The 14,212-nt window shown below is 36.6% G+C and overlaps 1 protein-coding gene across 8 annotated transcripts in view; it reads left to right on the forward strand.

Moving 5' to 3' along the window:
• The window catches only part of Scel (sciellin), a 97,652-nt gene extending 85,025 nt beyond the window's left edge, over nucleotides 1–12,627 (forward strand). For all 8 annotated transcript variants that reach the window (XM_015996699.3, XM_076545519.1, XM_076545517.1 and 5 more), the window contains 6 exons: nucleotides 2,320–2,412; nucleotides 3,350–3,421; nucleotides 5,347–5,421; nucleotides 8,149–8,257; nucleotides 10,378–10,480; nucleotides 11,682–12,627. In XM_015996699.3, coding sequence (XP_015852185.1) covers nucleotides 2,320–2,412; nucleotides 3,350–3,421; nucleotides 5,347–5,421; nucleotides 8,149–8,257; nucleotides 10,378–10,480; nucleotides 11,682–11,698 — 469 coding nt within the window. In that variant the 3' untranslated portion in view covers nucleotides 11,699–12,627. The remainder of the gene's footprint in view (nucleotides 1–2,319; nucleotides 2,413–3,349; nucleotides 3,422–5,346; nucleotides 5,422–8,148; nucleotides 8,258–10,377; nucleotides 10,481–11,681) is intronic.
• Nucleotides 12,628–14,212: the final 1,585 nt, after the last annotated feature.

Raw genomic sequence — 14,212 nt, forward strand, 5'->3', positions numbered from 1 at the left:
TATCAATGCCTCTTAATACTTTGTTTGAAATTAAAAGGAATATTAAGGATAGAAGCTATACCTTGTTGTTACACACAACTTTGGAAGGAATTGATAACTTCTCCAAGTGTAACAATGCTTCTCCACATGTTTAAAGGACTCTAAAAATACTCATTTCCTTTTTTAACCTTCCCAAGGTGCCTCTGCTTTTTTTTTTTAAAGCTTCTGTGATTATGTAAGAAATGATATTGTGGGTATTTCCTGCAAAGAGTAGAATAGCTATGGAAAGAGGAGCTGGCTGTCTTTTCCCATACTGTCTGCAAAATGCCTTTGAAGCTGATAGAGTTTATGTTGCTCTGGTTCTCCAGATCATCTGTGCCTTTTTGTTGTGACCCCAGCAAAGTCTATGACTGAATGAGAGAAAAGAAATATTCAGTAGGATCTGCGGCTCATAGAGGCGCATCCACAGCCTAGGACTGACGCTTAACCCATTTCAGGCAAACATTACTTGAAAGTGATCAATGCCATATACACTCTGAGTGTTTAAATGCTGTTAAGGAACTTTCCACTTAAATTGATTTAAAAGCTGCTCCCTTTTCTGTTCATGAAACAAGAAAAGGTTGGTGAGGAAACAATATCTTGAAGACTGGGACTTTGGTGTATGCATTTTAAGGAACCCAATTGAGTAGAGAACAGCAGTGTTTACAGATTATTGCCCACTTCTGTCTGTGCATTTTTATAAACGGGTGATGTTTTGAATTAGCACCACTAAAGACAACATAAATTCATTTCAACGACTCCCATAGCCTTCTTCTTGGGTAGCTATGAATTGCTTAAGTTAAATTTTATGGTGTGTATTATGTGATTTGAATCTAATTAATATTTATTTAGTGAGGCTGGAGTTTGAAACTGAGGTCTTAATAATTCTAGGAAAGTACTAAATTTGAATATTTTTCAACAATTCAGAACCAAGTTTGTTGTTCTTGGAATGACAAAGTCTAGTGATCCCAAGAGAAAACTTCCTATGACAGTAGTGATCCACATTTTTACTACTTGCTATAACTTGAAAACATCTCCTTTAAAGCAAGATTTTTAAAGGTAAATAAACATAAAGTAACTTATTATGGATGAATATATAATATGTTAATTACATCACAACTACCCACAAACATTTATTGACATAGAAATGTGTATACACATTTATAATCACATGAATGTAATAACTTTAAATTTATGATGTTAGGGCCTGATGCATTTAAAATCAACACACCAGCAACACATCAAAACTTTGTAAAGTTTCTTTTAACACAAGAGAGATAAAAGTTATCCTGACTTCAATTCACAGCTTCATACTTGGAAATGTTAGTGTATGTTTAGCAAAGACTAAAAATTTTTTATAGTTTAAAAACTAAAATAGTTTCAGGTACCTTCTTCTAAGATTTTCATTTATTTTATTAATTTTATTTTTTGTATGTCAGAGATGATCAAGTAACATATTTTCTTCTTTAAAAGTTATATAGGACAAGATTGGAGAGAAGGCTCAGTAGTTAACAGCATGTACTGCTCTTGCAGAGGACCAGAGTTCAATTCCCAGCACCCGTGTTGGATAGCTCACAAATGTCTATTTTTCCAGCTCCAGAGGATTGGTGTTTCTGGCTTCTGTGGGCACCAGCACTGAAGTGCACAAACCCACCCACAGACAGCCTGTTTGACAATAAGGCTTAATGAAAATCTGAGCTTTCCTGTGGGCTTGCATGACTTTGCTCTCAAAGCTTACCAACACAGAAGAGAAAAATGCTACAACTTTCACTATTTTTTCACTGAGAATTTCCTCTGTTGCAGGGAAGAAACTGAATGTGTTTATGCTCTGTTAAACACGATGACATTTTTAGATCAGCGGAAATCTAGGTCAGACTTCTGTAGTCTTCAAAGTATTACCTTTCATTAAAGCAAAGCGGGAACTGAAGTGTCTCAGAGCAACCCCTGGATCATTCATTAAGTTGATGAGTTCTTAGATATATGGTAAAAAGGAAGCTTTCTAAAGGGCATCACTATTATGAAAATGATTGAGGAACCAATTTCCATCCTTGATGAAAATACATTCTAACGTAGCATTAGATATTATGCTTGTGTTTGTGGATTATTCTTGAAGGTAAGACAGTGATTTCTGTGGAGCCAGTGGAACATGTAAAGCAGGCTGCTATACTTTACTGTATGTCTCTGTGCAGAAACTAGGTAGATGTAAAGAAATACTGTCTACTGAGTAAAATCTTAATAAATCAAAAGCATTTGTAAGTGATCTTGATTTTGAGTGCCAAACACATATGCTTCCTCTTGCAGGCTAGATGGCCAAGTCAATGGATTCACCAACACTCTTCTCAAGGAGTCCACGAGAACCTCTGTCTATTCTTATGAGGCCAGAAACAGCCTCAGGTACTAAAGATAATTACAAAACCAAACACAGAACTATCCCTGTGTTTATTTGTTTACATGCAAGCTAATCATTTTTTAAAGTGTAGAACTTTCTATATGTAAATACCCTTACATGATATTGTTGAGTCAGCAACTCAATTATTGCTGGGATGCACATAGAAAAATATAGAATGTGGTTGTTGCTTTAAAGTCTACAATTATATAAAACATGATTGTAACATTGATGTTGACATTCTTCTTCTAAGGACTCATTGATTTTCTATTGTGTGTGGATATATGTATAACCGAGTCTATGTATGTGACCACACATGTGCTGGTACCGTAGAGTCCAGAAAGTATCAGATCCCTGGAACTTGAATTACAGATGATTGGGAGCCACCCAGTGTGGGTGCTGGGATCCAAACATTGGTTCCCTATGACAACAAGTGCTCTTCCTTACTGAGCCATCTCTCCATCCTGTGTATTCACATTCTTGAACTAGATCTGTCTGAATATGTCATTAAATCTGAGGTTTGACTAGTCAATTAAAGTCCACTTTTAACTAAGTTATGGGGGAAATTTATGGCTTAAAAATGAACAGGGCATCAGAAGAAAAGACACTAAAATACAGTACATGGATAGATGGAATGATCTTCATGCTCTAAGACAAATGTACTGAATCATTAGTTTTCACAGTAGTAGAAATACTGAATGAATACTAATACTGAATACTAATACTGAAGTAGAACAAGACAGTGGATGTTAAGAATTGAGTGGGAAGGGGTGGCAAAATGCGGGAGTTTGTCAATAACATTTGAACATTTTCATTTGAATAGAAGAGATATAAACTAATATATATATATATATATTACCTTTTGCATTGAATTGGAAAAATGGTTTTGTTTTTATTGTTCTCACAAGTTACATTTCAATATGAAACTAAATGTTTTTATTGTAGCTCCAATACTGGAACCAGGAATGCTGGCCCTAAGGACACTGTTATCTATACAAGGACCTATGTGGAGAATAGGTAACGGAAAAGTGCTTCAGATATTTCGCTTTTTTTTATAGCTATGAAATGATCAGTGCCATGTAAGAGGTACTACCATTTCAGGGTGTGCTTTTTTTCATAGAGAAGATAGTTTAAGAATATTGTAAGTTCTACACATATAATATTTATGTTGTTTCCAACATTAAGCAGTTGATAAATGACTTATAGTCATTGTATATACTCAAAAGTATTTCAAATCACTAATGAATAAGTAATAGGATTCATAATCAAATGTTATTACATAACTATGTGTGACTATTTGGTTATAACAACCTTTTAATTTGAATCACCTTAATTCAAAGACTCTATGTACAATTACTTCCCATCCAACACAGGTCAACATACATAGCCTAAATTGCAGAGCATCTATGGATGCTCTATGGAACCATCTGCATGGAATGAATGATACTGACAAAAATGTCAGCTGAGGCTGTGGATCACAACATATTTAGTTTTCAAGGAGTATAAACAGTGAGAGTTGGCCTAATTATAGGGTAATATAATGGCAAAGCACACACATGCAGACGTATGTGACATGTGTGAGTTTACTTCAAATAAGCCCAAGACAGCCGTTCAGGGGAATCTTTTGTGTGCATGGGACCTCCCAGGGCAACTCAATGTCTCCTTGGGTCAAACCCATTGTGTAACTTAAGCATACAGCTTCCAAAGAAATTTTTTCTTAATTCAAATCTCACTCTATTGTGGCTCCATGACAGTAACTCCTATTATCTTTTAAATAAACCAAAAGAGAAAATATTTAAGGAAAAAAATTAAAATAATAAGTAGTTATTGAATCTGAGAGAAATTGACACATATGTAAATAGTATGAGGATGATGTACAGTAAAGACAAGACACAAAATATTGGCAAATAGGGTAAAAGGAATAGGCATTTATTCTACACTTACATGGTACTCTGTGTGCACACATGGGTAGCCCTGTGGGACAGCAGCACATCGATACATTTTGCTTCCTAAAGAAATGTCTCATTGAAACTAAGGCCAACAACTCTGGTATCAATTTTTAAGAAACAGTAAATCTCTAGAATTAGGCATAGTCTACTAAACACTACTTTCTGTTTTTTTTTTTACTTATTGAATAATTGATTAAAAATATTAACTTGATTTATACAAGTACAGAAACTAAACCATATTTGAATTATTTAGCCATGTTGGCTATGGTTTGCTTTGGCAAACTACTGTGTATATGTTATTGGAATAGCTGTGTATGTGTGTTCAGACGGCAATTCTCAACTGTAGTTTCGGGGCCAGCTTCAACAGCATCACTGCAGACTTGTTACAAGTGAAAATCACTTGGCCCCATCTCAGTCCCAAGGAATCAGAAACTCTGCCACGCGGGTCCTGGCTGTCGTCGTTTTAACAAATTCAATGTGCTTTTGACACAAACACAGATTTGAGAGGTGTAACTATAACAGATAATACTGTATTGTGTCAGACCAATAATATGTAGGGTAGAATATTCTGAAAGGACGGATTTGCTACTGTTTGTTTGTTACCCTAATGTGACAATGATGTCCCTCAAGTATCTCCGACTTTCTGAAAGTCTATACTGACAGATGGCACAGTGTGGTATGAAGTCTCTAGAGTTGGATTCAGGATTGAGTCATTGTTTGTCATTTACAAACCCAATAGCCTTGGCAAAGGTGTGTGTGTGTGTGTGTGTGTGTGTGTGTGTGTGTGTGTTATGTGTTGACTTGCTGGGGCTTTGCATCATTATTTCTACAGATTAAAAAAATGAAAGGTGTAAGGATATCATCTGGGTTTGCAATATTATAAATAATAATATAATAACAATGTGTGAAGGGATGCATGTTTCCTTACCTATGTGGGGGCAATATGAGGGGAAATGTCCCGATTCTCACATGCTTCTATATGTTCATTTTTAGTAAATCACCAAAGGATGGATATCAGGAAAATATCTCAGGAAAATATATACAAACTGTTTACTCAACTTCAGATAGGTGAGTATGCTTATATTTCTGTTACAGACATAAAGTGTATATATGCACTTATATACACACAAACATGCACACTTTCATGTATACATGTATATTTTTCTTTGTCCTTTGTCTGGAAATGGTTTTGATTGGTAGACAGGTAGGAAACTGTTAGGAATATACACAAAGAGACCCCAGCACAGTTCTGCATTCAGGAACCTGCTTCCTAGCCGCTGTTGGCTTTTATGTCTGTTATTCTAGAAGACCTTTCCACACCTTCCAAACTTCTCGGGCCTTCTTCCTGCTGGTGATTCCCAAGAGTCCCCTGCCTGCAGTGTTATAAGTACCTAGGTTTTATTGCTTCACTAGACTGCCCTCAACCCTTCCTTCTTGTGGTTTTCCAAAGGTAGCTACGTGGACGTCCTGGTCCAACACATGGACTCATCTCAGTTCCTAGAAGGGTTAGGATGAGTACACATTTAATGCTGGATGGAGAACTGGCCGCATCCCAGGCTTTTTCTTCTGGTGACCCTCCTTACTGTTTCACATTCCATGGGGGCCTCTAGGTGATATTCAGAGGAGAGTGGCTTGCAGATCTCCAGGGATGCAAGTGAAAATCATTAGCATCTCAACTTAACTTCTAGAAACAGGCTGGTACACAAGAGCCCACTTTTCTTCTGTTAGGGTTTCTGCCACAGGGGCTGGAAACGTGGCTGCCTGGAGTAAGGACCGAGCTTGTTTTCAGGTGTGGCTTCTGCTTCTCATGCAGCACTTAGCACTTAGCAGGCACACAGTAGGTGACTCTTGAAAACACAAACTGACATTCCACTTGCTAAGGGAAATAAATGGAGCAGCCTTTTCTCTGATGGCATTTCACAGCCGTGGCCTTTCCAGTGCAAAGAGCGTCTCATTGGAAGAGGCCATTTCTTCTTTCCCCGTGTTTCTGGATCTTTATCAGTGCTGATAGAGTGAGATGATGATACAGAGGCACTATTTTCTACTTGCGATGTGCTTGCAGTCTTAAATGGGAAGCCTTGTTATACACACACACACACACACACACACACACACACACACACACACACACACACACATGTGAAGATATGGACAATTCATAGGGAAATATTTGCCAGGCATGTGTATGCAAGTAGTTGTAGAATAAATTAGAAGTTGCAAATATTTATAAATAAACCACTATGTAATTGCACATATATATATGAATTGTTGTGTAATTTACATATATGTAAATCTTTACATTTACACACATATATATGTATTATATAATGATTAGGATGATGCAATTAGCATGACTGGAAGTGTAAAACCAGACAAGGTTTATCTACTCCTAATGCCTTTCCCCTCCCTTTCTCTTCCTCTCCATTCCTCTTTCTCTGCTTGTTCTCTTGGTGGTGGAAGGGTGGTGTCTGGGCATGACTAGCTCATTTCAGCTCTGGAGGTTCGAAGGCCTCACAGGCAGGCGAAGGACTCTGGATCTCACTGCTCCATTCAGAGCTCCTCCCTGGCTTTATGAGCAGCAGTTCACCTGCTCTTCTGGGTCCCTGTTTTCTTTTCTATAAAGTGATACAAATGATAACAATCCTGACCTCTCAGGATGAACCGTGTTTTTAAAGTAAAGCACATGGGAAAATGCACTGGACGCATCATATACTATATGAGTATTGTACTGTGCACATACTGCATAAATGTACAGTCAACACATCATATGCTGTATGGGTATTGTACTATACACATACTGCATACATGTACATTCAACACATCATATGCTATATGAGTATTGCACTGTACACGTATTGCATACATGTGCAGTCAGAGTCATGAGGCCAGTTCTCTTGGTAGCATAATAGAGTTAGGATACAGGGATGCAGATCATGACAAGATTAATTTATGTATGCACTATACAAGTATTGGCTATTTTTATTTCATTATCTCATCATATATGCTACCCTGGAAACTTTGGACCTACATGCTAATAATACCTCAAAACCACTCAAGTCTGCGAGGAGCTGTTTAAGACAATTTTGAGACCTTTCAAAAGGAAAAGAACCTTTTCTTAAGGTTCTAGCATGATTTAAATTTTTTTATTGTGTTGATTGTATCTATAGTTCATTTGTTGTTGAATATTAAGTTTCTAAAATAAGTAAGAAAAACTATTTTTTCTCTTATCTAATTTTTGGCAGGGTCATACCTTCCTTTAGAGAATAAATTAATTTTGTTGTGATCTACATCCCTGTATCCTGCTTCTCACCATGGTACCATGAGACTGTTCAGATGACTCTGACTCTGTAGATTCATCATTTATGAGTTCATAAACACATTCCTGAATGGATTTCTATTTGGGACCTATTGGATGTTTTTAGAATTAAAAATTTGCATTAATCGGATGCACAATTTCCCTATGCAGTGTATAAGTAAGTTAGTTTAAATGTTCTTTAAGCTTTGAGGAATGCTTTTGTTGTAGTTCAACTGGGAAACTGAGCATCCTTTTCTGCCCAGATATGTTCTTGATTGCTGGCAAATTAATAACCTGAGACTTTTCCCTTGTGCTGTTTCCTTGACATCGTTATGGAATTAATCCTGTCAGGAGAATAAGTAAACAGCATGTTTTTGGATGTTCGTGTGGTCCCTGAAGCTCCATCAGGATCAATATGTTCCCGCATGATTTTGCAGAGAATATGCCTGTCTCCACACGATGGCAATTTTAAATGGTTTTTAATTCTTATGTCACTACAGGTCTGTCATTGAAAGAGATATGTGCACTTACTGCCGCAAGCCCTTGGGGGTAGAGACTAAAATGATTTTAGATGAACTACAAATCTGCTGCCATTCCACTTGCTTTAAGGTAAACATGCGCTTGTTTCATGTTACTAAGTATAAGGTTGCACAATGACAAGGAAAACTGCATTTACTTATTGAGATACTTGGAATGAAGTTAAAACTTTAAACTCTCTATAATCCACATCAATAACATGCTACTTAAGTATTTCTTCATGTTCTGCAGTTCCACCCTCCAAGGTCTATAATTACTACCTTGGCTTTAGGCTTAGAATTCGTTCCCCACACATCCCTTATCCAGGAACCTTAAGGCTCTGGAAAAGGTGAATGCTTGTTCATTCTTAAGTAGCATTTTAATAAACAGTGTATTGCAGCGAATGTGTAACCAACTCCATCATGGAAAATGGACTGTTGAGAATAAAGCTAGCAGCTCTCTTGTCATGAGCTCAGGACTCAGGCCTCACAGTGGTTTAACCTCAGTCTGCTGTTGAGACTGTGGTTAACTGTGGCTTCATAAGTAACAGAAATGTTCAAAAGCAAATGCATCCAAGTTCGGTTTTAGTCAGCTCTTTCTTCTCACCTTTGCAGTGGTGGTGTGCCGGTCACACACCTCACTCACGTGTCATTGCATGAGCACCGCACTGGGGATCTGAAGACCTCCATCCCCACTCTGCCCCACAGTGTGGTGTCCATGCGGCTTTGGGCAATCACTCACATGACAACGGCTGGTTTCCCTACCTGTAACATAGATCGTTGAGCAGGCTGTGGTTCTCAGTGCCGGTTATAAGTTATAATCACAGAGACTGATTAAGGAAAACAAATCTTAGCATACTCAGAAAAATTTAAGATTTCAGAGATTATTTTTGGACACCAGTAGCTTTAAAAGCTCCTTAGATTTGTCTAGTATGCATCCAATTTGAAAATCACTTGCCTAAGTCTGGGTCCTTTCTAGTAATGGACCTATGATGACCCATCTAGTGACAGATCTGTGATGGATTCTGTGGTTGATGAAAATTTACTTTAGCCAAATAGATGTACTACTTTGTCCATTGGTTGCTTGTCCACCAATTTCCTAGCAATCAGAAATATTTGTTTTGGATACAAAGCTGGTAAGATGACCTAGCATGTATACTAACCTGCAGCCAGTCTGATGACCTGAATTTGATTTTTAGAACCCTCATTCTATAAAGAAAAAACTAATTCTCACAAGTTCTCCTCTGACCTCTCCTCCTGAGTCTCATGGCACACATGCATCAAATAAATAAATAAATATAAAAAACAAACTAAGCCACAGCCCAATATAGCATTATAAAAATATAATCTGAAAATGAAAACAAGTATTTGATTATAACATGAAAGTATTTCTAGTTTCAATATATACTCCCTTAAATAAAAGCATATATCTTCAAAATTTAAAATTAGTATGCATAAAATCTTCTAAAATAAGAAATTCTCCTGGTGATTGCTCTCAGTAAATAGGAATAACTTTCGTTTATTATGTTTTAAGTGACTCATTTCCATTTTAAGCATTAGAGACTATGACAGAAGAAAAATGTTCCTCATACTCATAGAAAAAGACAAATTGCTCTACAGCCATGGTAACAGAGAACCACTTAAACTAGTTTAAATGTTTAATAAATGGATCAAAGGCAATTTGCTCTAGTGAATTCATCTTGAAAGCCAACCAGCAACTCATATTTGGAAGTTGGCCAATGAGCAGCAGAAAGGTCTGAAAAAAATGGAGGCAAACCCCACCCCATCCCTGTATGATCAGCAACTTGTTTGGTTCAACAGGTTGTGCCCGGATTGCACAGCTCTCCCTTGTACAAGCAGATGACAAATACAAATCTGTGTTTTTGTTTGAGACGTTAGATGGTTATCCTGTCCTCGGCATAGCCAATTTGTAAAAAATTCTGTCTGCTCCATTGTGAGCTGTGCAGAAAACTTCAGTGGTAAAGATTCTCTGGACTTCACCTGCACTTGAAAGGATGCTGTAGAGATTTATTTGAAAAATTTGGCATGTGATGATAGGCAAGCACACTCGGTTTCCTTGTGACATCTCTTCGGGGCTATCTGTGACTTTCTCAGGAAGGTGGTCTTAGAAGAACTGAAAGGTTTATCCATTCTCACTTCCTTGAGGATACATTCTCAGTCTATAATATAAACTCCACATATTGTTTTCTTTAGTGTGAAATATGCAAGAAGCCTTTGGAAAATCTACAGGCAGGTGATAGTATCTGGATTTATAGACAGACCATACATTGTGAGCCTTGCTACTCTAAAGTGATGGGTAAGTGCCATATTCTGTGAGCAGCAATTATTCTCACTAACTCTGGTGACTATTTAGTGTTGATAAATATGAAATATTCCAGTAAAGTTCAATACTTTATGAAATGCATCTAATGAAGAAGGAAGTGGCAGATAGTTCAACTGTGACAGCATTTCGTTTAATGATATAAATCAGTCAATACTTATACTAGTTTTTGTATCAGTCAGGATGCAGTGTAAACAAAGAGGCCATTTATTTTAGAAAATTTTCCAGTTTGTGAAGCAGAAATAATTTTTGCTGATTAAATGACTGTTTAAGTTGAATCATTTCTGTGAATGTCCATTTGGACTTGGACTTGAAAGTACATTTAAATATAATCTGGTAATACAACGAATGCCTTTTAATGTTACTTTTACCTGAAATGGTTAATTTTATATAATTCTATGTTAAATATAGCATGTAAGTTTTGTGGGTTTTTTTAACAATGCAAGACCAAATGTTACTATAATTTGGACTCTTAATTAGCATCAGTAAAGAGAAAGCAAGATGTTATGGGCGTGCATTTTTAACTAAGCATGAGAAATGTAAGTACTGATCTAAAACACATGCAGAATATGTCTGGAAAAATAAAGTCCTGTAAGATTTAATTGATTGTTGCAAGGAAGAACATTCAATTTATTTTTAGATTCAATAGTAAGTAGCACAAGAGAAACAAATTTCTACTGAGGGGAAGGACCACAGTTGACCATAGTCACGATGTTTAAAGGACCTTGGTTCCTGCTGACTTTGGCATAGTGAATGAGACTATTAGGGGTTCCTACATGGGGATCAAAAGTACAGAAGTCAATGACAAATGGGTGAGCTGAAGGAGCTACTGGGTGGCTACACCTGGAAGAGTGCCCAGAGACCTGTGTTTCATCAGGCTTCAGCATCAGTCATAAGATTAAGCCTGATTATATCTGTACTCCGCCCTCTGCCTTCCCCAGATTGTTTCCCACTCATAGCTGTGGCTCTTCCTCGTTTCTTAAATACACACACCCAGCGTGTGGCATTTCGTGTTTGACCAAAGCCAGAGTGCAGAACTCAGGACCAGAAGGAATGAGAGAATGCTTCATCCAGTAGGAGCCCCTGGGAGAATGGCTGTTTTTTTTTTTTTCACATTTTAATGGTGGTTTTATTTTCATATTGATTAATGATTCTAACTTTGTTTTTAAATTTTCAGCAAAGTGGATTCAGTAACACTGATATGTGGAAATGAAGAAGAAAAGCCTTCATTAAGGAATTCAAAGCTACATTTTAAGAATATATGCTCTAGAAAAGATTTACATCGAAGATTATCTCTTGTAGCAAAATAACAATTTTGTTATTGCACAAATAATCTAATTACTTTGAATAAGATCACATACATGAAAAGAACCATCTGGCAAGATTTAGTGATAAACATTCACATAGTTCTAGTTACTAAAGTCAATGGTAGTGAGCATTGTCAGCCCTGAACAGGCCATCCCTGTTCTATATTTGGCTGCCCATCTTGATTTTCATTATAACCAAATTTCCCATCTTCCTCGCCTATATTCCCCTAATAATTTGTATTAGAGCATTGTTGACACCCTGACAAATAGGCATGGGAGCAAGATAAACTTCTTTTTTTTCTGCAAAAGAAAATGCACGTAGAAATTTTGTTATAAAGTTTTTCAGCAAGATCAATGTAACAAGTTGTTTGGACCTTAGAAAATCACTTAAAGTTTCCCGACTTCTGTGACATTTTCTGTGGCACTGCAGGCATTAGACAAAATGATTTCCAAGGTCCTTTTTTGTTTTTCCAGTTGTCTGATTCTAAAAGAAATTTAAGTTTGCTGTTTAGAAATATGTTGGTATATTTGTTAACAGTATTGGGACACATAAATAATTTCACCTAACTGTCTTCCTTCAGTTTATCACAGGCATATCTTTTATAGACTATTCTTAAAACTGAAATTAATAGCCTTATGGGTGATAGGTAAAATCATATGATGTGTAATTTGTTAAACTTTCTTTGCATGCATTTCAAAATCTGGGTGTACAAATTATCTGAGAAGTAATAGCTATGGATTATAAACATGTTATATGTGTTCATGTTACAGTTTATGTTTACAGATGGCTGACAAAAATAAAATGAGTTTCCATAATGTTTGACTATTATTCACTAAAATTGATTTCTGGTAATTATAGTGATCACAAGTTGTATATAGTTCATACTATGAGAGTTAACTTATTTTTATTTATTTTATGTATATGAGTACTCTGACTGCATATATGCCTTTATGCCAGAAGAGGGCATCAGATCCCACTATAGATGATTGTGAGCCACTATGTAGTTGCTGGAAATCGAACTCAGGACCTCCAGAAGAGCAACCATTGCTCTTAATCTCTGAGCCATCTCTCCAGCCTGAGAGGTAACATTTTTTTTTTTTTTTGGTTTTTTCGAGATAGAGTTTCTCATTGTAGTTTTTTGTGCCTGTCCTGGATCTCACTCTATAGCCCAGGCTGGCCTCAAACTCACAGAAATCCGCCTGGCTCTGCCTCCTGAGTGCTGGGATCAAATGCATGCACCACCGCTGCCTGGCTGAGTTAACTTATTTTTAACTGCTTAAAAATATATCTTTTATTTTGAAAAGAATTCTTTGTTTCAGAGTTGGAAATTCAATAATCACACAAGAAATCATTATTGCTAACATAGAAAACTTGAACAGTATTTTATGGGCACAGAGCAATTGTTTCCGGAAGGAAGAGTGACCGGGCTGTGCTGGCACATGGAATTCTAGGGCCCTGGCAGGAAGTTGTGAGAAAACCAACTAGGGAAACTGAGAGATGACTGCATGATTTGCAAACAGTGATAAATTCCGAAACTCATTCTCCTGTGTGATAATTTTATGCATCGGTTCTGCTTAGACACTGGTCCACAAAGTGTTAAATACAAAGTGCTTATCAAAATTCAGCAATGTGTAATTGTCCTATGGGGAAGGAGCCAGAAAAAACAATTAATAATAATTTGATATTCATTAATTCATGCTTGATGAGAAGCAGTGGTAATTGAGCCATATGTTTTATTGTTCCTTTATTACATGCTATCAGAGTGGATCAAAAGAAATAATTTTCTTAGAGTTGAAATAGACTGCAGAAAGCAAGGATTAAATTGCCCCCGTCTGTTTTATAAAGTACATTAACATCTCAATGCCTTTATAGTAATTAAAAATCATCTGAATATCATTTACAAATATAAAAATCTGAAGAGAACACATTTCTCACTTTTGCATAGCAGGTTTATGGACATTTTCTTGTACAACAATGTATTAGACCAAGCCAAAAGCTGTTGGAAAACAGAATATACACATATCAGAGAGACAAATGTTTCTGCTTCATTAAGACTACTTCATTATGTCTGAGGATTTTCTCACTATTGAAATGACAGATCCTTTTAACAGTTTGGAAGATTCCATCATTTTTGTCACCAATTAACCATGATATGATTGGCATACTACTCCTGAATAAGATTACCAAATCACCAATACCAACCAGGTCCTGAATTTTTATATAAATTTTTAAAAAGTCTCCATAAGAGAAATAATTGTTCTATCAAGACAGCTTCCTTTGTGTGTGAATGTGCCGTGTGTGTGCAACTACATATGTGTGTCCATATGTGTGGAGGCCAGAGGTAGTTGACTTTGGATATCGTGATCAGTGACCTCCCTCCACTTTTCTGAGTCATGATCT

Source organism: Peromyscus maniculatus, chromosome 9 (assembly GCF_049852395.1).
Source record: "Peromyscus maniculatus bairdii isolate BWxNUB_F1_BW_parent chromosome 9, HU_Pman_BW_mat_3.1, whole genome shotgun sequence".
Taxonomy (NCBI): domain Eukaryota; kingdom Metazoa; phylum Chordata; class Mammalia; order Rodentia; family Cricetidae; genus Peromyscus; species Peromyscus maniculatus.